General features: G+C 37.7%; 1 protein-coding gene across 5 annotated transcripts in view; it reads left to right on the forward strand.

Annotated features, from left to right (window-relative positions):
* Positions 1-26,907, forward strand: part of ADGRG6 (adhesion G protein-coupled receptor G6) — a 142,379-nt gene that overhangs the window by 5,553 nt on the left and 109,919 nt on the right. For all 5 annotated transcript variants that reach the window (XM_058735479.1, XM_058735477.1, XM_058735481.1 and 2 more), the window contains exon 2: positions 3,182-3,282. In XM_058735479.1, coding sequence (XP_058591462.1) covers positions 3,182-3,282 — 101 coding nt within the window. The remainder of the gene's footprint in view (positions 1-3,181; positions 3,283-26,907) is intronic.

Raw genomic sequence — 26,907 nt, forward strand, 5'->3', positions numbered from 1 at the left:
TTGTGCTGGGTTCCTTTTCAATATGAAGTGATGGAGTCTTGGGAACCAGAATGCATGAAGCCCTTGGTCATTATTTGCAGCTATTGTCTGAAAGGATACAGCTTCAGGATTGACTACGGAATCCCTAAATAAGAACCTGTTATAGCAAAAGAAAGTTGCGTTACGAAATAATACTCAATGTTGCCAAGCTAACAAAGATGATTCCTTAAGGATTTTTTTTAAGTTTATATATTTATTTTGAGAGAGAGAGAGAGAGAGAGAGAGAGCGCGCGCATGAGAGAGGCAGGGGAAGAAAGAGAGGGAGAGAGAACTCCAAGCAGGCTTTGTACTCTGAGTTTAGAGCCCAATGAGGAGCTTGAACTTACGAACTGTGAGTTCATGACCAGAGCCAGAATCAAGAGTTGTATGCTTAACCGAATGAGCCACCCAGGAGACCCTCCTTGAGGATTTTTTAGAGAGCACATGAATTTGAGAGGAGACCATTCTCCAAGTATTGACAAAGGAAAATTGTCATGTGCCGTAGAGATTAAGAGGCTGGGAGTTCTCTCGTGCTGATATTCTCGAATATAAATGGTAGGGCCGGTAGCCAGGTTTGATTGCTCTGCCCCTTTATGTTTCTGGGCCTCAGTTTCCTCCTCTGTGGGATGTGAAGGTTAGACTTCATCTTTGATATTCCCAGCTCTAAACTTCTTTGAATATATAATTGTGTGTGTTTGTTTGTTTGTTTGTTTTAGAAGCATGCTAATTCATCCATGACCTGAATGGGAAACACCTCATTCATCCAAAATGAATGGACCCATTCTTCCAAATGAGTGAGCCTTTCATGTGATAGAAGTTTATCATCTCCCCTTTTTAAAACACTTACTAAGTGCCATGCAGTAGTGACTCTGTCTTTTCGATGGATGACATCCTATACACAGAAGAGAAAATAGTCTCAGCATTTTAAGGACTTGCCTCTAAAGTCACACAATAAATTGAGGCACCAGGTTGTAACTCTGTGCTATACCAAAGCTCACATCCGTTCTTATTATATTATTATGATGTACTGTGGCATATTGCTTCCCATAAGCAGTAACATTGCTTCAAATTTCAAATATTTTCGATGGATGTATTTTAAAACATACCCTCCATACAGAAAACTACTCCTCAGCTCTTAAGCTTTACCTGGTTTAGAATTTCCATTAGGAACCAAGTGATGCTAGAAATTCTAGTTGGGTGAATATAAAAACATGGCATGAATATCAGGTACCGCTCAGAATTTCTGGATTAATGGCAGGCATGAGTAATCCATTTCATTTCTGTTCCCAGGTGATCCAGAAGTAGTCACAAAGTCAATTGATTGGTGTTAGTTTAAAACATCCTATGGTCCATTCTTGTTTAAGGCTTTTCTTTTGATTTTACTGTGGACAGAGTAACCATACTTACATTAGAATGCCCAGGGTAGTAGTAACAATAATAGCTAATATTTGTTGAGCACTTGCTAGGCAAGTGTCAGGCACTGTTCTCAAAAGACATGCTCTGATTTCATCATCCAGCAGCTCTATGGATTGGAGTTTCTGTTTTACAGGTGGAAAGTTGGAAGTGCAGGGAGGTCAAGTACAGTTCCAAAGGGGTGCATAGTTTACAAGTAGCAAACCCTGGTCTAGCTCACTCTGGAGCCTGTTCGCCCTGCTATGTAGGTGGTCTCTAACAGTAAAGGATGGACTGGAAACGAGGCTTGAGGCAAGTGCAGAAATCATTCGATGTCTATTTTTTTCTCCTTTGAGTATTTCCTTCCCTGCGTATCTGGTTTTGTGATTCGTATGATGTGTTTTACTCCAGATAAGCAACCTTCAGGTAAAGAAGGTATTACTGTGATCCTAAAGTATCTGATTAGTTGTTTCTCTTTTTAGAAATAAAAAAAGATTCTCAACTGTCACCTGGAACCATAGAAACTCCCTTTAGAGACTTTTAAGATCAGGAGTTTTTGTTTTTGTTATTGTTTTTGTTTCACTGCTACGTAACCATTTTCCTGCTTCATGGCTCTCTTGCTAACCAGTCCTTTTGTGGGCCCTTACAGTGGCTTGCTGCCCCATTCACTGACTTGTGCCTTTTGATGGAGCTGAGTCAATGAAAGGTTTCATACCACTGTTTTAAGCCAAGATAATATGGATGTTCCTGTCTAAATTATTGGTAGGTGCAATTTTGAGTTTAAAGACGAGACCACTGTAGAGTTAATTGTAGTTTCTATAATACTTGGTGTTTAGTGGCCACTTAAAAACATTGATAGCTATCATTTACAAAGTAGTTATTCTTTTTGGATGTTAATGCTTCATTGCTTAATTTAAAATATTTTTTTTATTTTTTTATATATTTTTTAAATTTTTTTTAACGTTTTTATTTATTTTTGAGACAGAGAGAGACAGAGCATGAATGGGGGAGGGGCAGAGAGAGAGGGAGACACAGAATCGGAAGCAGGCTCCAGGCTCTGAGCCATCAGCCCAGAGCCTGACGCGGGGCTCGAACTCACAGACTGTGAGATCGTGACCTGAGCCGAAGTCGGATGCCCAACCGACTGAGCCACCCAGGTGCCCCTAAAATAATTTTTTTAATGTTTATTTATTTTTGAGAGAGAGAGAGAGAGAGAGAGAGAGAGACAGCCAGGGAGGGGCAGAGAGAGTGGGAGACACAGAATCTGTAGCAGGCTCCAGGCTCTGAGCTGTCAGCACAGAGCCCGACAGGGGGCTCAGACACGGGATCCTGACCTGAGCCAAAGTCAGACATCTAAGCAACTTAGCCATCCAGGCTCCCCTTCGTTGCTTAATTTTAAGGGAAAGAAGGCAATTGGGCACCTTATTTTTATTTTAAATTGTTTCCATTTGTAACACAGCAGATGTCATAAAACGAAAGCATTTCCTTGAAGTCTACATTTTTGGGAGATTATAGGAGGGGTTGATATAAAAATCCTCTGGGGTAAGACGGGCATGTGACTGGTGATGCTGAAGGTTGAAGCTGAAATTGCTTTATTTTTTGATTAATGAATTTGAATTATCTGAATATTTCCCCACCTTCATTGGGAAACCACCTATTCTATAACGATTGCTTTTTTCCAATCTCTGCTGAAAACCTGCACGTTGACTGTTATTGTCCTACTGCCTTACTGGATGCTGAATGTCCTGATGGTTGCTTTCTTCCATTGCAGGATGATTCACTCAGATCAAATGTGGAACTGTCGTTGGAAATGGAAGCCAGGTTCTCTTCCGTTCTTCATTGCTCTGTGTCTTGTGTATGTTCCTCTTTCAGGTGAGCAAGACCCTTTCTCTTTCAAACCCTGAATTTAAGAGTGGTCACATTGCTTTTAGTTTCAGTGTGCTATTCATTTATTTGTTATCTTTTTCTGTTTCCATTTCGGTCCTTACAGGCTTTTGCTGCCCATGGCCTCTCTGACTTCTGTACGCATAGTATGACTTTGATCATTGTTCTGTTTTCTAATGAGTGTATTTCTTTAATCTTTGCTGCATTTCTTTTAGCTTTATTTATTTGTGTAGCCCATATTGAATGATGAGATAGCTACATATCTGACATTAAAAATGTGCTAGCTGTTTCTTCAACCATTGAATAAATATACAATATTCAATTCTTTCTCTTTTCAAGTTTTCATAGAATCATTTATGGAAAGTAAAGACTTTACTGTTTTTATTTATCCTGATTTTCTTACCATGTTGCAGCATGAGATAGGAATTTGAAATTAAGTTTTTAGATCATGAGGTTTATTTAGCTAGCCTAAAAGGATATGAAAAAGTTAATTTTAATTACAGTATTTTTGGAATAAAAATATCAAATCTATGTAATTACAGTTTTTTTCTTTCTGAACTTTGAAATAAGGTCCTTTTAGTTATGGTTGCAAGCTACATTTTCTATCGTCAGCTAATTGTATGAATGAGCCAATCAGAACCTCAGGAATGGGAGTGATGTTTAAAAGTTAACTGTTTCTTCATTATCTGGTTTTGTTCCTGAGCAAACTTCATTTCTCTTAGGTCCATTTTCTTTTACTCTTTTTTTCTTTAATTGCTGTATTCATTCAGTTTACCATATTTGTTTTTAGAGGAAAATTGTTACTCATATAGTGTTATGTATTACATGTGCTTAATCAAGGTTTTATATATTCCATATTTATGTTATGTATCTATACATTATAAACAATACATTTAATGAATCATGAAAATAGATTACTCTAAAATTGTTTATTCACAGGTTAAGAAATTCAACTTGTATTTAGTATATAAATATTTCTTTGCAAGCCATCAAGTATTTTAAGAGTTTCAGCTACTCGGAAAATTCCTGGCACGTGGTTTAATGGCCTCAAAACAAAACAGATTCTTTGAAGTTTCTTTTTTTGTGTGTGTATTTGTTTCAATTCCATGATAAAGCCACTCTTTCTTTGTTTTACTTTCATTGCCAAAAGAGGAAAGAAACTTGTGAGGAGAAATGAAAATTAAATATACATTGGATTTCTTTGGTTACAGTGTTGAGCTTTTTCTTAGCTTTCAAAAGTGACTCACCAAGAACCCATCACATGATGTGAAGTAAGTTATGAGATTAAAATTAGTTGAAGTCTAGTTACTTTCATTTGTGTTAGGTCATGGCATTTGTCAATTTTCAAGGCTACCTCAAACCTTAAATTGAGACTTTTATTTTCATGTCAGTGTTTTAATTGATATACCCACATTCATCATTTTAATCACTGGAATAAATGAAATGAAACACATGTTCTCAGACTAATTAAAAGGAGTCAGCTGACTGGGGCTTGGATGAGGCAAGGGAAACACCTAGGTTGCAGAATTGATGGAGGCACTTGTTATCAGGGTCTTGGGAAACAAAGTCCTTACGCTTGTTTTTAAGTTACTGTCTCACACAAATCTTTTTTAAAACTTCCTTTCATTACTCCACACTTTGTGTGTATCACGTAAGGCTTTGTGACAGACAATAATCTGTGTTTACTCATGAAGCCAGAACACTTTCAACCTATTTATCTGGAACCATCACTCACTCACAATGCCACCACTTTACCCGTGAGGATCTGATACCACAAAAAATACTTTAGGGATTATTATTGGCATTTTAATATAAAATGTTTGCCTTACAACTCAATGTAAGTTTCCCTAAAATAATGCATATCAAAACTTTAGATGTATGTAATATTCAGAGTCCTATCTTTAAGTCCTAGGGTAACTCTGAATAACCTGTATTTTTGAAGAACGTGTGGCGCTTAACTGTGAGGTTGTATCACAATGTATGCACCCTCTGACTCTTTCACTTCTCTGTGTGACCCCTATGTGATCTTTTGGAGTCCAGTGGCTTTTAATGGCATCTTGATGCCAAATCCAGTTTGTCAGCCCTGGCCCCTTCCTTGACCCTGGAGTCACCTCTATGGTTGCTTATATATATCTAAAATGGGTCTCAAACTTCACGTGTGCAAACAAGACTCTTGATTCCTACCTCCTATCCCCAAATCTACTTCGCTTTCAAGCTGTATAATCCATACCACTACATCCTGCTGTTCTCCTCTTCACCTTACTATTTTCTAGACCTATTGGCCCACCTGTTTCTTGACCGTGCCTTCCTAGGACCCTCCTCTTCCTAAACTGCACACACCTGGTTCTTTTTTTTTTTTTTTTTTTTTTTGACACTCAGATCTTAATCATTACCACCTCAGATAAGCCCTCCTGTCCCCGAATTCAAAGATGCCCCTTTTCACTCTCTTACCGTGTTACCCTTCAGTGATAATCTTTATAGATTTTGGTTGCTCCCTTGATAATGTTTTGGTAATTTGGCTATGACAGCTGGAGTAAAGGGTTGGCAAAAAACCTCTTTTGATTGTTAAGATTGACACCTAGGTGAGAAGGTTAAAAATTAGAATACTGTAGTTTAATTTGGATAACATCCTTAGTTCAATTCATATCATAGAATTGCAAGAAGAAGTCTTCTGCTAGGTACATTAATGTCTGTAGTTTCACGGGGCATTTACCAAGCAAGTAGTATAAAGTTTTATGCCCTTCAGTATTTAAAAAAGCAAGGTCTCTTGACAAGTGATGAATATAACTTTCAATAGGAACTACAACCAAATTACGGCTGAATATTGAAACTAGTCCCACAGAAGCATAAATTAAAACAATAAGACATGATTTTTTAATACACTAGCTCTATACTATTTAGAAACGTTGATAATATCCACATCCAGTATTATCACCTTTGTTGGGGAAAGGGCACATGCTAACATGGTTGGCTCTGTCCCTTGGGAGAGTTAAGTAGGCAACATTGTTTAAAAATTAAGAATTTGTATTTTCTTTAATATATCACTCCCCCGGTGTAGGTATCTATCTGACAGAAATTTTAAAAACAAACAAACATAATATGTAGAGAAATATATACCAGTATGTTAACTGTAACATTGTAATAGCAAACATTGTTCTTCAACAGGGGAATGGTTTTGTAAATTATTTTATATTAATACTATGAAATACTGTGCAGTCATTCCAAACAATGTGGTCAAACTGTGTATATTGGCTTTGAAAGATGTCAGTGATAATGTTAAGAAACAAATTGCCAAACAGTATCCCAGGTTTGTAATAGGTTGTATTACAAAACTGAAATGTGTTAAGTATGTGTACGTTTGTATCAGATTGTATAAAAATTATAGTAAAACATAGACGCATGTACACGTCAGGCTTTACAGTGGGTCACCCTCAAGAGCATAGGTTGGAGCGAGAAGGGAGAAGGCAATGGAACTTTATACAGCTCAGAATTATTTGCCTTGTTACAATGAACGTTACTTTAATAACTTGGAAAAACAAATAGAAGAAAACCTGATAATTTTTTTTTTTTTTAAAGCCACATTAAAAATGGCCAGAGAGGCTGTGGATGTACACAAATGTTACAATTTTCTGTTAGACACGTAACCGTTACTCTGGCTCTTCCCTTACTTGATAGGCATCTCTTAAAGGTATTTCAAATAATAACCTCTTTTTATGTAGCATGACACTCCATGACTCTGAAGATGAATGATGGTATCTCAGGCAGACTAAAGGTTACTGCTTCAGAAACAGCCGAGAGCCAATGAATTCCTAAGCAACCAGGGGCCTGTTTCCATACAGATAGCCTTAGTCATGAACGCTGAGGGAGGGGCCTCCCTTCTCTCCTGAAAAATTGATGATATCAGCAGATTATTTCGAAGCTCAGTGATAGATCAACAGCTAAAAGGGGAAATGTTTTTGAAAGTGCAATCTGGCCTGAATTGTGTACTTTCTAGCCCAGAGCGCAGCGCAGTTCTAGAAGGCAGGTAGGTAATTGGGTAAAAGCAATCTTGTGCTGTTTGTTGATTTTTCTCATGATCAAAGGAAGCAATTATTCTATAGCATCAATTACACTGAAGTCTGAATTTATGTGTTAGGCATATAACTTTATACTATTTTTGTGTTTGGTCAAAGAGGCTTTCAAATGCATAGAAAAATAATCCTTTTACAAATCTGCCATGTGTTTTTGGCCATTTTATTATTAATGTGTCTGAAAGATAAAGAATAAGGTTCTGATTGTGCAAACCATTCTTTTTTTTAAATTACAGCATAGTTGGGGCACCTGGGTGGCTCAGTTGGTTAAGCGTCCGACTTCAGCTCAGATCACGATCTCACGGTCCGTGAGTTCGAGCCCCGCGTTGGGCTCTGTGCTGACCGCTCGGAGCCTGGAGCCTGTTTCGGATTCTGTGTCTCCCTTTCTCTCTGCCCCTCCCCTGTTCATGCTCTGTCTCTCTCTGTCTCAAAAATAAATGTTAAAAAAAAAAAATTAAAAAAAAAATAAATAAATTACAGCATAGTTAATATACACTGTTCTATTAGCTTCAGGTGTACAATGTAGTGATTCAACAATCCCATACATCACCCAGTGTTCATCATGACAAGTACACTCCTTATTCCCCATCACCTATTTCACCCATCTCCCAACCCACTTCCCCTCTGGCGACCATCAGTTTGTTCTCAGTAGTTAAGAGTCTGTTTCTTGGCTTGCCTCTCCCTTTGTCTCCTTCCCTTTGCTCATTTGTTTTGTTTCTTAAATTCCACATGTGAGTAAAGTCGTAATGGATTTGTTTTTCTCTGACTGACTTATTTCACTTAGTATAATATATTCTAGCTCCATCCACATCATTGTGAATAGCAAGATTACATTCTTTTTGATGGCTGGATAAGACTCCGTTGGATGCATAAACATCCCACATCTTGTGATATACATAGCGTGTATCATACCATACCAAATATACATATCACATCTTATTTATCCATTCTTCTATCAATGGACACTTGGGCTGCTTCTATAATTTGGCTTTTGTAAATAATGCTGTGAATCACTCATCGTCAGGGAAATGCAAACCAAGACTGCAATGAGGTATCACCTATCACCTGTCAGAATGGCTGAAATCAAAAACACAGAAACAACAAGCATTGGTGAGGATGTGTGGAAAAAGGAACCTTCTTGCACTGTTGGTGGGAATGCAAACTGGTGCAGCCACTCTGGAAACAGTATGAAGGTTCCTCAAAAAGTTAAAAATAGAACTACCCTACGACCCAGCAAACTGTTTCATCAAATGAAAAAAAAAAAAAAAAAAAAAAGAATAATGATCAAGTGACTAACAGAAAATTACACTATCTAGTAATAAAGTTTGTTTTTCAGTTAGAGTCAAAATGCTCCAAATTACGGTCCCTAGGTTGCCTTCAGCTGAAAGGCTGTTTTCTTATTCTGCACTTGAGATTGGAGGAACCAATGTGATCGAATAAACAAACCCCCAAGTTTGTACGCAGAAGTTTCCTCAACGCATCTTCCAGATAATTTCCCATGTGTACCTTTGAGATGATCTGAATTTGATGTAGGGAACTATGAAATCCTGCTTTGGATTTATGTCATAAAGCCAATCACATAGATGTGGAAAGAGGATGACTAGTTACCACGGTGACAATTTTACGTGACTGGGCAGCGTGATGGGGCCACTGATGAAACGGGCCCCACTTAGACGGCATTAGGAAAAGAGGGTAGTCAGCTGAGTCCTGCTGCTCCCTGGCCAGGTCACACCGCCTCTGGGCATGGTTGCCGTCCTTTAGACAGAATCCATAAGCAGGAGCAAGAGCAGGCAGAGCCGCTTGGTGATGAGCCTTGAGCGGTCAGAGGAGCGTTTCGGGGCATCTCTGTCTCCCCTGTGCCGTGAGAAGCCTGTGTGGGGGTGGGCTGCCCCTCGAGACTGGAGTCCTTTGTCGGATATCGCATTGTTGCTTTTGTGTAACAATTTGTTTTGTGCTTTAAAGAGTAAAACTCCTGCGGAAAAACAGAAATCAGAGAAATGTCACATTTACTTTGGAATCCTGGAGTCAGAGTAAGGTGGTGGTCTTCAGATATTTGAAGCGTGGTCTGTTGGAAGTGATAACGGACTTTAGCTTATCTCCCAGCAAAGATAAGACGGTTGAGCTGGTCCTCCAAGTACCAAAGGACTCTCCTAGCAATTGGTTGCCAAGAACTAAAACCAGCTATCCTGCACATTCCTCATCTCTGGAAATCAGGACACAAAGAAGGAATCTTAATAGTGAAGAAGAATTGATACTAAAAATCTTGAAGGGCCCCTCGGTCTACTGCTTAACTATAGAGAGAGTGTGTGTGTGTGTGTGTGTGTGTCTAGTTTTTTGAGGCACATATAGTCTTAATTGTTTTACGTCTAAAGTTTCCTCTGTGTGTGTTTCCTTTCAGTTTAGCAGGGAATTTTTACATGGAACTGGAGATTAGGCAGGAAACCCCCTCTGACAGGAGAAGCCTGTGGGAACTCTAGACTTTGGCAGGTACAAACTTTTCCTCAACTTCCAAATTAATAATTCTTTAAGGAGTTTTCACTTTATTTTCAACAAGTGGAACATGTGCTCTTTGACACCTTTCTCACTCCGACTGCAATGTCATAGGATTCTGTAAGGAAGGAATGTGGAAAAGAACCAAAGAGGGGGGAGAACTTATTCCAAATTTAAGAAGTAAATATATCTTGCACGGTGGGGCAGCAGAGGAGGGAAGTATAGAGGTTAGATGAGAAAACAGATTAATTCCACAATGAGCATGAAGTCACAATATTATAAACATCCTTTGTCTTCCGCTGAACTAAGACAGTTAAACACCTGAAAGGAGAATAAGGTCTTTTGCCAGCACACAGGTAGGGCTATCACCAGTTCAGATAAACCTTTCTAACTATTAAAAAACAAAACAAAAACAAACAAAAAAACCCCAGCTCTCTGAGAGGAGTGAATTAGTCCAGTGGGGGCTACAATAACTATCCTATTTCTATGATTAAGACTAATTATCTTGTTTTTTTTTTTTTCAAAAAAATCTTAAATTATGTATAGCCAAGTAATCTCTCTTTTTAGATGAGCTCATTTCTTGGGAAAATAGGGTGAATTATGATGCATTTCATGTGAAAATATTAGTTTGCAGTCATTCTTAAATCAGCTTCCTCTTAAACTTGTGGTTTAGAAATGATACACTTTTTAAAAAAAATTTACAAAATTCTTTTCAATACAACTCTTATGTAAGAGTCAAAAAAGTTGTTTCTAACGCAGTCTACTTTGAGCTTGTGCTGCTAGTTTAAATAAAGAACTGTTCACACTAGAGCTCAGATGATAGATTGTGTCTGCTCAATTAAAAATCAGGTTCTCTTTTTCTTCTCTGTAATTATAAAATTACACGAGTAACTATTATTAGTCTGGGCAAAGCTACAGGAATCAACTACTTTTCGTACTTTTTGCAAATCTCTAAACAAAGAGATCTTTTTAGAAGATTTCTTTACCTGGTCAAAACTTGAAAGAGTATTGTCAGAGTGAAATTACAGATCTGAAAAAAGAAAACAGTCTGAATGGTAATATTAATCACTGCTTTTAAACACATTCACAGGGGCGCCTGGGTGGCTCAGTCGGTTGAACGTCCGACTTCGGCTCAGGTCACGATCTCGCGGTCCGTGAGTTCGAGCCCCGCGTCGGGCTCTGTGCTGACTGCTCAGAGCCTGGAGCCTGTTTCACATTCTGTGTCTCCCTCTCTCTCTGACCCTCCCCCATTCATGCTTGGTCTCTCTCTGTCTCAAAAATAAATGTCAAAAAAAAAAAAAATTAAACACATTCACAGTTCTTTCTTTTCCTTTCCTTCCTTCTTTCTTTTCTTTCTTTCTTTCTTTCTTTCTTTCTTTCTTTCTTTCTTTCTTTCTTTCTTTCTTTCTTTCTCTCTCTCTCTCTCTCTCTCTCTCTCTCTCTCTTCTTTCTTTCTTTCTTTGCCTGAGGTATGTACAATGAATACTGGCCTGTATTGAGAGTAGGTTACCAGTTTTGCTGCATTACTGGCTTTATCAAACAGAATTGTAAGGCACATGATGAGAGTTTTCTGGTCCTGCTGATTTTGGTGGCCTCAGTGATTGTGCTATGGGGGGAAGAGTGAGACTTTTAAAGATATTTTGCCTTGGCCTTAGGTATTTTACAGAGAATGAGCTCCAAGTATGCTCACTAAGGGCATTGTGGACTGTGGCCCCCACCCGTCCCGAATGCTCTTAATCACCCTGTGTCTTAATCACTCATCTCCTGGCTGGTCAATATTAGCTTTTTACTTGGACTGCTCATCACATCTCTCTTTAGAAGGGGAACCTGAAAATTCTGTTACTTGGAGGGAGCTCATGACCACAGCATTTCTATTCCAATACTGATGTCTCAATAAACAATGCAGTTTGTGGCTTTTCTCCTGGAGCCTTTGCTAATTTGACATCAGACATTTTCCTTCCAGTTCCCCCTTGACGCTTTTGCTGGTGTTTGGTTAGGACTCTCATTACTCACCATTTGACCTGCTTACATATCTCTCACACACGTATTAGAGAGGTCTGCACCTTTTAGTCAGGATGTCAGAAGAAAGTCCTCTCTGAATTTTCAACCATTTCTTACATTTAAGGCGCTGTCTGTTTATACATATAATGCTATGATTGTGTGGCCCCAGAAGTCTTCAGTAAATGTGTAGTGAATGAATCAAACTGCTTTCCAAGCTGCCCATCTGTGATGGGATTTCCCTTAGCAGGGAGAGTCTAGCTGATTTAAGAGTTAGGCCTTCTTAATCAGAGCCTTTCCCCTCCCGCTAATATTATTAAAATATGTTAAACATTTGTAAGAGCATTATAGTATTTAAATACCAGACAGAGAACACAGAGTTAATATTGCTTCTCCTAAGTGCTTTTAAAAACTAAGGGATATATTATGGTAATATTTGAGTGGTGTGTGTGTGTGTGTGCGTGTGTGTGTGTGTGTGTGTGTGTGTGTGTGTGTGTGTGATATATATTAGAGAAAAATCATGGTCCTTGATGTCAAGGGGTTTTTGACATTGTTGATGAGGAGACTAACGTGAGACAAATAGGAAGTACTATGATATATAGTCTAATAGAGTTGCAGAGGTGATATCAAGGGATAGCAGAGAAGATCTCAGAAAAGTTTTCATGGAGGGAGTGATGTTAAAACTGTGTCTTCTGGGGCGCCTGGGTGGCTCAGTCGGTTAAGCGGCCGACTTCGGCTCAGGTCACGATCTCGTGGTCCGTGAGTTCGAGCCCCGCGTCGGGCTCTGTGCTGACAGCTCAGAGCCTGGAGCCTGTTTCAGATTCTGTGTCTCCCTCTCTCTGACCCTCCCCTGTTCATGCTCTGTCTCTCCCTGTCTCAAAAATAAATAAAACGTTAAAAAAAAATTTATTTTTAAATAAAAAAAAACCTGTGTCTTCTAGCAGGGGTGATGAGCAAAATATTTACAAAGTGGTGTGGCTTCCTGCTGACCATTTGAAGACATTTCCCTGCAATCAGATTGTGTGGCTGGCTGTAAAACTGAGGCAGTCATGGGAGTGGTTTGTACCCATAGGGTATCCCCTCTGGTGGTAACAGAGAGCAGGAAGATGCAAAATGAGGTTGGCAATAGAGATGGGCAGTGTAGGGGAGAGAAAGGGCCAAGGCAAACCCACGGATACATTGAAAATGATTTTCTGGAAGGATAAATACTTCTTTTACTAGAATAAAGGGTCTCTGCAGAAGAGAGTAAGGAGTGAAGCTAGGTGATGGGAGGCCAGACTGTTAGGGATATCAATGGGGTCTGCGCTGACAAAGCTGAGGGACGACTGCCAGCCCAGGAGGGGAGAGAGACTTGTCACCACAAGCTCAGATCAGGAGGATATGTGCCATCAGAAATGCCCGCGAAGGGAACAGAGGTGAAGAGCTTCCCCGGGATTGTAGTTAGGTAACTCAGGAGCAGACTGTTTTTTTGTTTTTGTTTTTGTTTTTTTTTTGAATCCATAGTTTATGCTTTTTCTCTATCATACCATTTCGCTTCAGAAATGGCAGCCTCACTTTTCTCACTGATGTGAACAGCATTGATATACATATCAAAAAGCTGAAGATAGAAGTTAATAGAATTCCAGCCACCCTTGGTGTTTTTCTTGGTCAAACCCATATTTTATTGTGACCAAGAGTTGCTTAATCCACATTAGAAATGTGGCCTTCCCTTTAGAGTTACTGCCCCCAAGGTGCTCATCTCCACTGGGTGTGTTGAATGGGCTCCTAAGTCATCTCCCTGCATCGTGTGTGTGTGTGTGTGTGTGTGTGTGTGTGTGTGTGTGTGTGTGTGTGTTAAACTACGACTGGAATCTTGCCGCTGCCCTGATGAAGTTCCTTGAAGATTCTTGTCCCCTACAGGCTACAGTGCACAGTCCTTAATTTAGGTAATTTCATGGCTCCCTAGCCTCTTATGCCCTATCCAGTGTCTGCCAAATAGTAGAGCCTCAATTAAATGTTGAATGAGTGCTGAAGGTGAAGAATTTGTATACTTTTGCTAAGCAAAATTAGGATTTAGCCACGGATATTCAGTTATTGAAGAGAAGAAGTTTGTGTGTAGCATAGATGCTGTGTTGAGTTTAAAACTAGTGAGTCAACCCTTCTATCTTTGTGGAAAACCAGCTATTTGAGAGAGGAGATTTCATAAAACTTTACAAGAATTACGTGTGCCAAAAGAAGAAGGTGGTCACTGTAAATGTGTACAATAACCAGAATAGTTTATTTTCACTTGCTTCAAGGACTGAGTTTCTGGTGGAAATACATTGTTTTAGCTCTTTTGTAAAAAACAGAGACCAGTCTTTTTAAAAAGTGTCTGCTTTTGTTGAAAATGCAAAGAAGGTGATTATTGTCTTAAAATTCTTTAAAAAAAATTTTTTTTTGATATTTATTCATTTGCGAGAGACAGAGAGCATGAGCAGGGGAGGGGCAGAGAGAGAGGGAGACACAGAACCCGAAGCAGGCTCCAGGCTCTGAGCTGTCAGCACAGAGCCCAACGTGGGGCTCGAACACACAAAGTGCGAGACCCTGACCCGAGCCCAAGTCTGACACGCTCAACTGACTGAAACATTCAGGCACCCGGGTCTTAAGATTCTTTCAGCTAGTCTCTTCCTTCCTCTTGGTCCGTCTTTTCCACAGCTGTCCCCACTATTACCTGTAGCTTAAACTTTGATCTTGCTTTATGCCTTCCAGCTTAGTTCACAAACATATTCAGTCTTGTCTTTTCAAGACAATTTTCCACCTCCCCTCAACCCTTCTGTTCTTTTAGGCTGTCGTTTTCATTTGTTACTTCCTTCACTTCAGAATGTCTTGAAGGAATACTCTACATTTGGATTTATTGCCTGCACACCCTTACAAAATAGATGATTCTGTTTTAGAGATGCATTGACAGGTATCGATTTGAGGGGGGTGTGTGTATAAATAATTGTGTTGTTTTTCTAAAGCCCTAAAGGTCTCCTGAGTTTCTGCTGTTTTCTGAAGGTTTTTTTATTTTTAAGAAATTTTTGAAATAGGTGGAACATATTTGCTATGATGATGTTTGTTATTAAGGGAAGAAGAAAACACTTTCTTCATAGAAAGTCTGTCTTAGGATGAAATTGTGTCACAAAATGAATGACTAATGATTTGGAATTTAGTTTATTTGCATTTAACTTTTGCAAGATACCATTTTCCATATTCTTCAAATTGTTCCTTTAGATGCCTCTGACTTCCTATCAGCTTATATTCTCCTTCTTTTCTCATTTAAATCAAATTTATATTCTGATTTACCTAATTGCTTCTGTTTTCCATTCCTGTTTCTTTCCTTTTCAATATTCCCATCATATCTTAAAATTTTCTGTTATTAGGATATTAGGCAGTTCTGAGGATATTTATTTCAAAGTGGTTGGTTCAAGTGAAACTGAAAAAAAACATGTCTTTAGTGTTTGTTCAGTATGTATGCTTGGCTTCACTTTACAAAGACCTTTATTTTTGTTGTAATTATATTCGAAAGAATTTTAAACTGGGAGGTTTTGGTTAATTTACATTTGAAGCCCCCATTTGTGGGAAGCAGAGATACATAAGCTATAAAAAATATAGTGCTGAAAAGTCACAACTATTGTTTTGGTCAGAAAAAACAGAGTTCATTAGGCATTGTTTAAATAGGTTGGAAGTCTTTTAGCTCTGAAGGCAGAATATGTAAACAAATCTGATTTTGCTATTCATATGGAAGCAAAAAATTAGATTTGAAATCTAATAATAAAATTGAATCGGTGTGATTTTGTTTTCTGTATTATTAAAGGAGGCCTTGTCATTTTTTCAAAAGTAAGACCATACTGCCTTCTGGGTGTTTTAATGTTAGTAATCCTAGTTAGAAATAAAATCAGAAAACATGCTATGGGCTATTTCAGGTTAAAAATGCTAGTGAATCTTGTATTATTTGACAGTAAAAATGTGCCTCTGAGAAACATACTTTAAAAATTCAGACCTATGTTGGATTTTATTTAAACTTGAACTCCATGTACTGGGACATCAAGTTATTTTTAGAATGCATCTAAACTAATGATGATAATGAAAAAGTTGGTGTGCTGTGGGCGGAACTGCTAACTTGATCAATCAGTAACATGAGTTAAATGCTGGCTCTGAAATTCAGTTTTACAAAGATGCTCATTTGCAGTCAGAGATACCTTTTCAGTGTGTTCTGGGGCTTTGTTATAATTACTAAATATTCAACATAGCCTAAATATCCCACCATATGTGATTTGATAAGTTATGGTATGTTTCTAACTTTATTTTTTCAAATATTTAGTGAAATGTGGAACAGGGGGATCAAGATTCAAATGTAATTGAAAAGGGCAGGGCATCAAACTATGACTAGTATGATTTTTTTTTGTTTAAACAATGGTCTGAATTAAAAAAGAAATAGAAAGAAATACAGATAATTGCAAACTCCGTGCCCTTCAGATTCAGGTGTTTCCTTTTTCATCATATTTTAATGTTTCTAGCAATAACATGCATTGATTTTATATTATTATGAAATCGATGCATACTCAGCATTTTTATAGTTTTATGTATGGATATGATTATAAAACACCATGATTTTAAATTGGCATATATATATATATATATATATATATATATATACTTATAATGCTCATTAGTTATATGTACATAAAGTTCCCTAATCTAATTCTACTGGTTAATGGTTTTGCATAAGAAAACTGGTTTGAATAGTGGTAATATCATCCTGAAAACTGGAGTACACTTCATCTCCACTAGGTTAGCCAGAATTTAAAAAGACTGACACATACTAGGGGTGGTGAAGATGTGGAACATTTGGAGCTTTCATACATTGTTGGAGCAAGTGTAAAATTGTACATCCGCTTTGGAAAACCAGTCAGTAGCTTCTTTAAAAAGTTACATACACACAAATCTACACTGTGATTTAATAATTTTATTATCGGGTATTTATCCAAAAGAAATTGAAACATTTGCCCACAGAGCCTCCATAACTATTTCATAATATTCACAATATAATATTCACATATATTCACATAATATTCACAATAGCCGCAAACTGGGAAAAATTCAAATGTGCATCAACATGTAAATGGACAAACAGATTTTGGTATATTCATACTACAGAACAGTACTTGGCAAAAAAGAAATGGAACTGCTGACATGTGCAACAACATGAATGGGGATCTGTAAAACATGTTGAACAAGGAAGGGACATAGAGTGTATTCTCTGTGATTTTATTTATATGGAGTTCTAGGACAGGCAAAAGTAATCTCTAATGATAAAAATCAGAACAGTTGTTGCCTCCAGGGAGCCACGGACTGGAAGGAGACACGGTAAGATACACTGGGTGGATGGAATTGTTCCAAAGTTTGGTTGGGATATAGTTATATAGGGGAATTCATCTATCAAAACTCCTTGAATGGGACACTTAAAATCAGTGCATTTTATTGCATGTCGGTTATACCTCCCAACAAAGAAATCTCTGCTAACTGGAAAAAATGCCAGTTAATAGTTCTAGGGCACAATAAATAGAATTCCAATGCCCTCAGAGCTATCAGGATTTTACTAGTTATATCAAGAATTAAATAATAGCTTTTTGAAAGCAGAAATTCTTTGCTGTATTTGCTGTGCTTTTTTTTTTTTGCCAGCAGGAAAGGAATATTCAATATTATTATATATGGATTAGTTATAGTATTCAGATATTTTTAGTACTTAAGAATATTCTTTTTTGTGTGTGGGAGAAGAAATTTCTACAAAGGATATGAACTTCACCTAGCTCAAGCGTAAACTTGCATTTCACCCTTCTCTAGCCCCTACACACATTCTCAAGTTCAAGTTATTACACCTTTGCCTGGCTGCATTTTCCCTTGAGAGCTTCTTTCCTCCATCTAATAAAACGAATGCAATGATTAGCAAATCATTTTTTCCTGTTATATTTTTCATACCTACATTGGATTTTGCCTTTTAACTAAAACCTTATGGTAGACTTATTGTATTTTTGGCTTATTACCTTTAATTAAAATTAAAGGTAAAAAAGGTGGCCCAGGAAAACCAACTCCAATTGCTGTTGTTGTAAGCATGTTTTCTTCTATTTTGTCCTGTCTTCACTGAGGTGTTTATTTATTTCAAAAATTCGTGGATCTTGTGAAAAACTTCACAAATCTTTTTTGTAAATCTGATTGCTCAGCAAATATAAAGCATGAATCAGAAAGTAAATTTCAAGCAAACACTTGAAAATTCCGACCTAGAGTAGAGTCAGCACCTGGCGAGTGGTTTCTGAGGGGTTATTTGTTCTGCCCCAGCTACTGACTTGAGAGGTTTACCTGGGTAAATAGTGGGTTGAAAGCATCAGTCAAGACGGTCTCATTTCTGGAGAAGCACCTGCTATGACTGTATCCCTGCATGAAGGTCGCTATTTGCTCATGAAGGGTGTAATGTGAATGTGGCCATTGATTGAAGCAAAGTAATGAGACCCTAATCATCGACTGTTAATATTAAGATCCAAGATGATGCAGCAATTATACAAAAACATCTCTTGAAGGCAAGAATGTAACCTTATTGGATGGATAGTTTGAGGAAGCGCTATGTATAATTCAGTAAATCTAAAGGGGGAAGAGTGGTATAATTTCAAACTTTGATAAATACTACAAAAAGGTAAAGCTCAACTCTTACATCTTAAATTCTGATCTCACTTCTGAGTTTCCTACAAGTTTAAACTTAAGCTGATTTGGCAGATATTTTGCCATGTAGGACCTGTGCTAATAATTATAATAACATTGGTGTAGCCATTGAATAGGACATTTTATTTTCTTAAAAATCTTCACACATTATTAGGGTTCCAGGGGCACCTTGGAACCAAGCTTATAACATGGTAGAGTAAGAGAAATTTTATAGATCTTCTGTCTTGTGAAGCCACTGCTCTCTGTTTGAGTTCCAGTTAGCTGTGCAGGGGCTTGGAAAGTACTCTCAGACAGACATATGGGGCTCACCTAATGTGTTAATGTGTTTCTTTTCTGTCAAGGATCAGAGCCCTTTTCTGTCAGTTTTACAATGTCTCAAAGCAATTGTTTCATATATTTTGTCCTCTTCTAGTTTTTCTTATGCTGGGAGAAGTCACATACTTATTACTTCATCATGGCTGGAGCCAGGAGTCCTTAACATTTTATTTGAACTTAATGTAAGCTTGAATTTATTTGCTATTCTTTTCATATAGCACCAAGTCCTTTGAGGATAGATCTGAATTAGAGCTCAGTGTTGTCTGTCTTGCTTAAATCATGCCCATAATATGTCCGTGATTTTGAATTTTCCTTCCTTTACAGCGGAGAGAGATTGCTTATGAAGTGTTCTGAACAGAATCTTTCAGGTTCCCCACCAGTCAGTCATTAAAGACCACCTTCCCCATAACTAATTGAATGGCTATTCCATTTACCTTTATAAAAAACTTTCCTAACCATTCAGCTAAGTTTTCATGGACTCCTATATCCTTTTACTTTTGTATTAATATTGCTTCATGTAAAATACAATACGCTTTGTAACTACAATAGGAAGTACAATTACTAAAAAATAGCCTGAGGACAAACATAATAAGCACAACTCCACTAGTGAGAAGCAGCTGACTTCAAACCTCACAAGACTATTCGCTTCCACCATTCAGCCTGGATCTTTCTTCAATCTAAGCTGCTTTTTCCTGGTTTCAGTGTCTCACTAATCCCAGTATTTTTCTTCCATCCAGAATCAAACTTTCAGAGGTATCTTTGTCTCTTTTTTAGCCACACTTCTCAGAGATCTTATCCATTGGTAAATTTGTGAGTGTCTCTTGTATCCCCCCCCCCACTTTTTTTTTTGAGTCCTCTTTATTTAATGCAGACTCTTAATTGCTTCTTGCCTCAACTTTTGTAATAATAGAAAAAACTGATGGCTGTTGTCTCCTGTCTTCTTCCGTCATCTACTAACAAACCACTTTCAAATAAACCTTTAAAAAGTGTAATTTTCTTGGGAACTGTGGAGAGCTTTCAGTTGCTGAATGAAATGCTGCCTTTATGGATTGACATTCAAGGTTCTTCACCAGGTAGCTGCAACCAGTATTTTCTAAGCTATTTTTGAGTTTCCTTATTCCTAATCTAAGAAAAAAAAAATAATTGTAAAACTCGTTTTTCTCTGACATGCCACTAATTTCCCTACCTCCAAGTCATTCTTCATACCTTGTCCTCAACTTAAATCTCATTCCCCTTTGCTACCTAATAAAGCACCTCCCCATCTCAAGACTGATGGTAAATGCATGCTCTTGATGTCAGAAGCATTTAAAACGAGGCTAGTAAGATGGGCAGTTTCTTTTCCTTAATTTTCATGTATGTGAATACCCATGTAACCACATATCAGATCCCATTTTAAAGGTAGAATTGGAGCAAGAAATCATTTTCTAAATCTACAATTTTTCTCCATCTCTCCTTTGGGACTCCGTAACAGTTTGTACTTATTCTGTGTTTTGTTGGTGTATTGTGTTTCATGATTGTTCATGTTTATATTTTTTCCTTATTAGTTAAGAGGTAGGGACCATGCCTTCTTTGTTTTTTTATTTGGCACAAAACCAAAAGAGTGTAGGCACTACAATATGAATGAACTAAACCACATTATTTAAAAGGAGACATTTGAGACTAGGGTAACCCATCCCCACCCTACAGGTTTGATGTGAAAGGCACAGAAGCTGTGTGAAAGGCACACTTGTGCATTTCACTTGTACTGGAACACGTTCACTTGAACTAATCAGATTGCTGCAGACCCCAGGTGGCCCATTCTGCATTTCATTCATTTTGACCTTGTTGATGTATAGACAAAATGACATCATACTTCCTCAGAAGTTGGTAACATAAAAACCGTGGACTTAACAAAACAACGTGTCAAAGACAAATATCATGAAGCTTGCCTCCTCCTGTTCTTTTTTTTTTTTTTTTTTTTTTTTGACCAAACTATCCCTGGTTTGTGCTCCAAGAACTTCCTTCTGCTGTCACCCATGTTCCTTCCCTTTCCACAGGAGAGGAGCAGAGGTACCAGAGTTTTTCCTACTCTTTACATCTCCCATGAGGCTCATAGCTTAGCAGAGTCTTGGGCTGAAGTTCCAGGGTATGAAGTGGATTTGGGATTCTGGGTTGCTATTAATTTTGTTTTAGCTATGTTATGAGTTGGCCTGGGATTTTAACGGGATTTTATAATGTTATTTCCATGGGAAAAAGAATTTTAAAATCCAAACAACCAACTAGGAACTTATTTTTTGCAATATAAGAATTAGTACATTTTGGACTTGGTATTTTTGACTTTTTAAGACCAAATATGTCAAAATCTGTTGTGTCTCTTCCTTATTTTTAGAACATCAAGTTAAAATGTCCTTATTGTGAATTATTAAGAAATGTGATATAATAAATGCTTTAAACTATCAGTTTATCTAATATGCTTCTTATTTGAATGAGATTTTTATTTTATTTATTTATTTATTTATTTATTTATTTATTTAATTATTTTAAATATGAAATTTATTGTCAAATTGGTTTCCATACAACACCCAGTGCGCATCCCAAAAGGTGCCCTCCTCTATACCCATCACCCACCCTCCCCTCCCTCCCACCCCCCATCAACCCTCAGTTTGTTCTCAGTTTTAAGAGTCTCTTATGCTTTGGCTCTCTCCCCCTCTAACCTTTTTTTTTTTTTTTCCTTCCCCTCCCTCATGGTTTTCTGTTAAGTTTCTCAGGATCCACATAAGAGTGAAAACATATGGTATCTGTCTTTCTCTGTATGGCTTATTTCACTTAGCATCACACTCTCCAGTTCCATCCATATTGCTACAAAAGGCCACATTTCATTCTTTCTCATTGCCACGTAGTATTCCATTGTGTATATAAACCACAATTTCTTTATCCATTCATCAGTTGATGGACATTTAGGGTCTTTCCATAATTTGGCTATTGTTGAAAGTGCTGCTATAAACATTGGGGTACAAGTGCCCCTATGCATCAGCACTCCTGAATGAGTAGCTTTTTAAAAAGGATTTATCTCTTATGATTAGTGGATTTATTACACTAAAATTAAATGTATATATTTGATTTTTAAAAATAGCCTATGATGGATGTATCCAGGAAGATGATACTGTACCTTCTGATTAATTACTGGGAAATTTACCTGTAAACTTAATAGAAACAAAGGCTTTATACATAAAGATGCTTATTTAATACCATCGATGGTAGAAAAAAACATCCACCTAAAGTTCCATTAATATAGAATAATTTTATTAATTATTTCAAAATGAGTACAATTATGTAGAAATACAGGGTTTGGAGCAATAAAATATCAGCACTAATATTATATACCATGTTTGCAAAGTATGCATGCATATGCTGCTGGGAGGTAGTAAGCAAATATTAAAATAGGGGAAAGAGAGTTAATAATTAGCTTTATTTTTTCAAAATGTGTCTTCAAAGTAATTCTACTAAATTTTAAATGGATTGCTTCTGGAGCAGTAACGCAGGTTAACTTAAAGCAGTATGCATCTGGATGATTTCAGAATTAGGATGTTGTTTCTCTGTATTCCCTCCTAACAAGAAAAGTGACTGTTAATAAGTGATCCTTGTTGTTCCCTGCATTGCTATTCCACTTGAGACTTTTCAAAACTCCCATAAAACATACATGGGAATTAAAAGTCATAATTTTAGAAAGATGATTGGCATATCTCATCAGGCCTAATTATTTATAATATGCAGTGTTAAATCATAATTTTTCAGACTCTCTGCCTTTTTTTTTTTTTTTCCTTTTTGGTCTTGAATGTGGTTCAAGATAAGTGTCATGCTGAATGCTGACTCCTTTTCCAGAACAGAGTTGTTTTGTTCTTATGTACCCCTTGACTGTTCACTGTTCTTTTAAATTAATGGTGCAAGGACAAACTCATTCTATGAGCCTGAGATCATCTGTTATCAAAACTTAGTTATTAGGTGGGGACAGAGACCTCATGGCTGAAGTGATCACAGAAGCATCTGTGAAAAGGGCCATACAGTCAAGTTGTATAAAGGTAAAGTGTGTGTGTGTGTGTGTGTGTGTTGGGCAGAGGGGAGGGATCAGTGGTGAGTTGGCTGTGAACCCTCTGTAGACTTACAGGATCTGTATTTGCATACATTTGCTTTTTATTTAAAAATCTGTTCCCTTTTTTTAAATTTTTAAAAAATATTTTTATTTATTTTTGAGACAGAGAGCGAGCATGAGCAGGGGAGGGGCAGAGAGAGAGGGAGACACAGAATCTGAAGCAGTCTCCAGGCTCTCAGCTGTCAGCACAGAGCCCGCCGTGGTGCCTGAACTCACAGACTGTGAGATCATGACTTGAGCTGAAGTCAGACGCTTAACCGACTGAGCCACCCAGGCGCCCCTAAAAATCTGTTCCCTTTAAGAATCCTTTTCAGATTAATTGACATAGTCATTCTTTCAGAAACTGTCACCATCCAGAAAAATCTTAGTACATTATTTAATGATTCAGTACCAAATTGTGGACGTTATGAAAGTATAATGTTTCATCTTGATCTGATTATGAAAGACTAGTGGAGGGGCAAAAAAATGTTCCCTTCTTCTCTTCTAGGTTCTTTAGCTGGCTGATAGTTAAACGGATATAAGATGGGTTCACAAGAGAAAAACAAATTTAACTTTGTACCTACTGGATCCCTCAAGATATGATGCTCAAGGGCAAGTCCGTCAACTGAGGCTTATATACCATCCTGAGCTAAGGAATGGTCTTGGAGCCTGGGGCTTCAGAGGGGAGGAGGGTGATTCATAGGCCTGATAAGAAGAGTAGATGTCTGGTAATCAGATGTCTGTCCAGCCACATCAGGGCAGGTCCCTGTCTAGATTTTTTTTTAGGTTGTTAAAGGAGAGGCAGCAATTTGTCTTGAGTCTGCTGGGTCTTGATTTCCTTTTGTTCACAATAACCCACATGCTAAAGTGGCACATTTTGGGGTGGCATAGTCAGCTTCCCCTCACTTGTGTCCCATCTTGTTTTAATACTTTGGGTATTTATATTTTATTAATTGTTTCCAGATGTAATGCAGTCATCAATGGGATATTTTTCTAAAAATGTTTTGATCTTTAAAGCGTCATAAAATAAAAGACGAGGCAAATAAACCATGGCTTTGACTAAAATAATGACAGAGAAGAAGAGAAAAAGAGGAATTTACGTTTTTTTTAAATTTATTTTCTTTTAATAAATCATTGAGAACTAGGAGGAACTGGAAGTACTATAACAGCAACTTTCTGTGTAAACTGGAAACTCCCCTAATTCAAATTTAACAACTAAAGTCCACCTTTTACATTAAGAAATGTTTGTTTCTTTTTTGAAAGGATGTTATTTTTTTTTAATTTTTTTTTAACGTTTATTTATTTTTGAGACAGAGAGAGACAGAGCATGAACGGGGGAGGGGCAGAGAGAGAGGGAGACACAGAATCTGAAGCAGGCTCCAGGCTCCGAGCGGTTAGCCCAGAGCCCGACGCGGGGCTCGAAGTCACGGACCGCGAGATCATGACCTGAGCCGAAGTCGGACGCTCAACCGACCAAGCCACCCAGGCGCCCTGAAAGGATGTTATTTTTAAGTAATTTCCACACCCATGTGGGGGCTCGAATTCATAACCCCAAAATCAAGAGTTGCTCACTCTACCAACTGAGCCAGACAAGTGCCCCAGGAAGTGTTTCTGAACACAATATAAAGATCGGTGCTGGTAAGAATCAAATTTTGTTAGCACTGACTTCAAATAGACTTCCGAGGCTCAACAGTGTTCTTCAGTTTGACTTAAAAATAGCTATTAGAGAGGAGTGACTGGGTGGCTCAGTTGGTTAAGCATCCAACTCTTGAGTTCAGCTCAGGTCACAATCTCCCGGTTGTGAGATCAAATCCCGAGATGGAGCCCTGGGTCTGGCTCTGGGCTGACAGCTCAGAGGCTGGAGCCTGTTTCAGATTCTGTGTCTCCCTCTCTCTCTGCCCTCTCTCCACTCACATTCTGTCTCTCTCTCTCAAAGGTGAATAAACATTAAAAAAAAATTGAAAAAGAAAACAAGAGCTATTAAATACTTTTAGGAAATATATATTACCTTTTCTTGATAATTACATAACAGCACAACTCCTTTACCTATGTCTAGCAGTAAATGTGGAGGACTTCTTACCCATCACCTTTCTCTCAAGAGAAATTTATTTCTGTTCCTTCTCCTCAAGAGAATTGTGTCATCAGTTTCCATTCATTTTATTTCTCAGAAGTTATTTTTATAAAGGATAAACGCTTTTTCATCTTTCCCACTAAGTTCTTTTCCATGGTTTCCTCTCTTCAGGAAATTTTTGAGTTAAAATATGTTCTAATCATGACTCACAGTGATCAACAGTCATAAATTGGTATAAAATTTAATTTTCTCTGAAGAAAACAAGTGTCTTACATTTTGAGATTAAATCAAGTGTAATCAGAATCACAATGTTACATTATTTTGCGTATTGTTCCTTGGTGTTTGAAACATTTTTATTCAGTTATTTCATCAGATGCTTATAGTGTTCCAAAAAAGAAGAAGGGGGAGGGAGAGGAGGAAAGGAATGATTTATTCCTGTGTTGCACTGAAGGGGGAACTGACTTCAAGAATAAGCACAGCTATGTAGTTCATCTGGCTCCTAGTCTTGATTCTTTCCATGTTGTTGGAGGTAAATCCACAAAGGGCCCACAAATACCAAGCAAGCAAAGGTTGTGAAGGTTCGCACAAGCTCACATGCCTGTTCTTCTCTGATTAAATGTACTTCATCTCTATAGCCATGATTCAGGGTATGTATTTTATGCCTAACTTTTATTCATGAATAGTACTTAACAAAATATCTTCCACCATGTTTCAATTTATGTATCCCTGCTATGATGGTATGCAGTTCTTAAAGTGGGGTCCCGTCTTGGGACTAACAGTTATCAGCATCACCTGGGAACTTGCTAGAAATGCAGATTTTTAGGCCCCATTCCAGCCCTACTGATTCAAAAACCCTGGGTGTGAGGTGCAGCCATCTATGTTTTAACCAGCCCTCTGGGCCATTCTGATGGAAGCTTAAGTTTGAGAACCACTGTTTTAAACTCTTGTTCACCGCATTTGAAATTCAAGTTAATTATTTTTTTTTTCTGAGACATGTAAGGAACCCACACGGCATTTATAATATATTTTTTAATGTCTGCACCCCCCACTTGGGCTACCTAAAATGGTAGAGGGTAATGGTTCAGAATGTGGGCCCTCAAGACAAACTATGAGACAGAGTTCTGGTTCTATTATTTACAAATAATGTGGTTTGGGGGAGAAGTTACTTCTGTGAAATGAGGTCATGACAGTTTCTACTTCCTAGAGTTGTGGCAGTTAAATAAGGGAATCCATGCAACGTGTTTATCAGAACCTGATCCCTTGGAAAGCACCAGTGAAATGTTAGCTATAATTTTTATCATTAACTCAGAACGGTGGTTTGCACAGCGAATTATTATGCACCAAGTAAATATTATTTTGGAAAACAGTATTTTGTTTCAACCACGGATCTTAAAATCAACTTTTGAGGAAATGACCAATTTAGAAGACTTTCCAACGGCAGTAGTACATAATGTGCGTGTCTCATTAGCAGCTTTTTTCCTTTCTAAATATTTGTGATTTCATCTTAATAAATAATGCATTAATAAGTAAAAGTAGGCACAAAGAGATTATTATCCCCCCCCCACATCATTTGAAGGTAATATTCCTCACTTTCTTTCCTCTAATATTTTACTTTTGGAAGGGAAGCAAAGAATAAGCACATGACTGCTGGGCATCACCATCTACTTTTGTTAACCCATGGTTTTCATGATCTTTACCAAAGGAAAATTCTAACGAAGTAAATTTAATCTACAACTTCGAGTGTTTCCTCCTTGCTTCAGTGACTAATTGTCACTTGTAGAAAGTTCCCATCGCTGAGTCATGGCTGTTGTGATCCACACAAAGGGTGGAGGAAAGGACCTGTAAGT

This window comes from Neofelis nebulosa, chromosome 6, assembly GCF_028018385.1.
Source record: "Neofelis nebulosa isolate mNeoNeb1 chromosome 6, mNeoNeb1.pri, whole genome shotgun sequence".
Classification (NCBI taxonomy): Eukaryota; Metazoa; Chordata; class Mammalia; order Carnivora; family Felidae; genus Neofelis; species Neofelis nebulosa.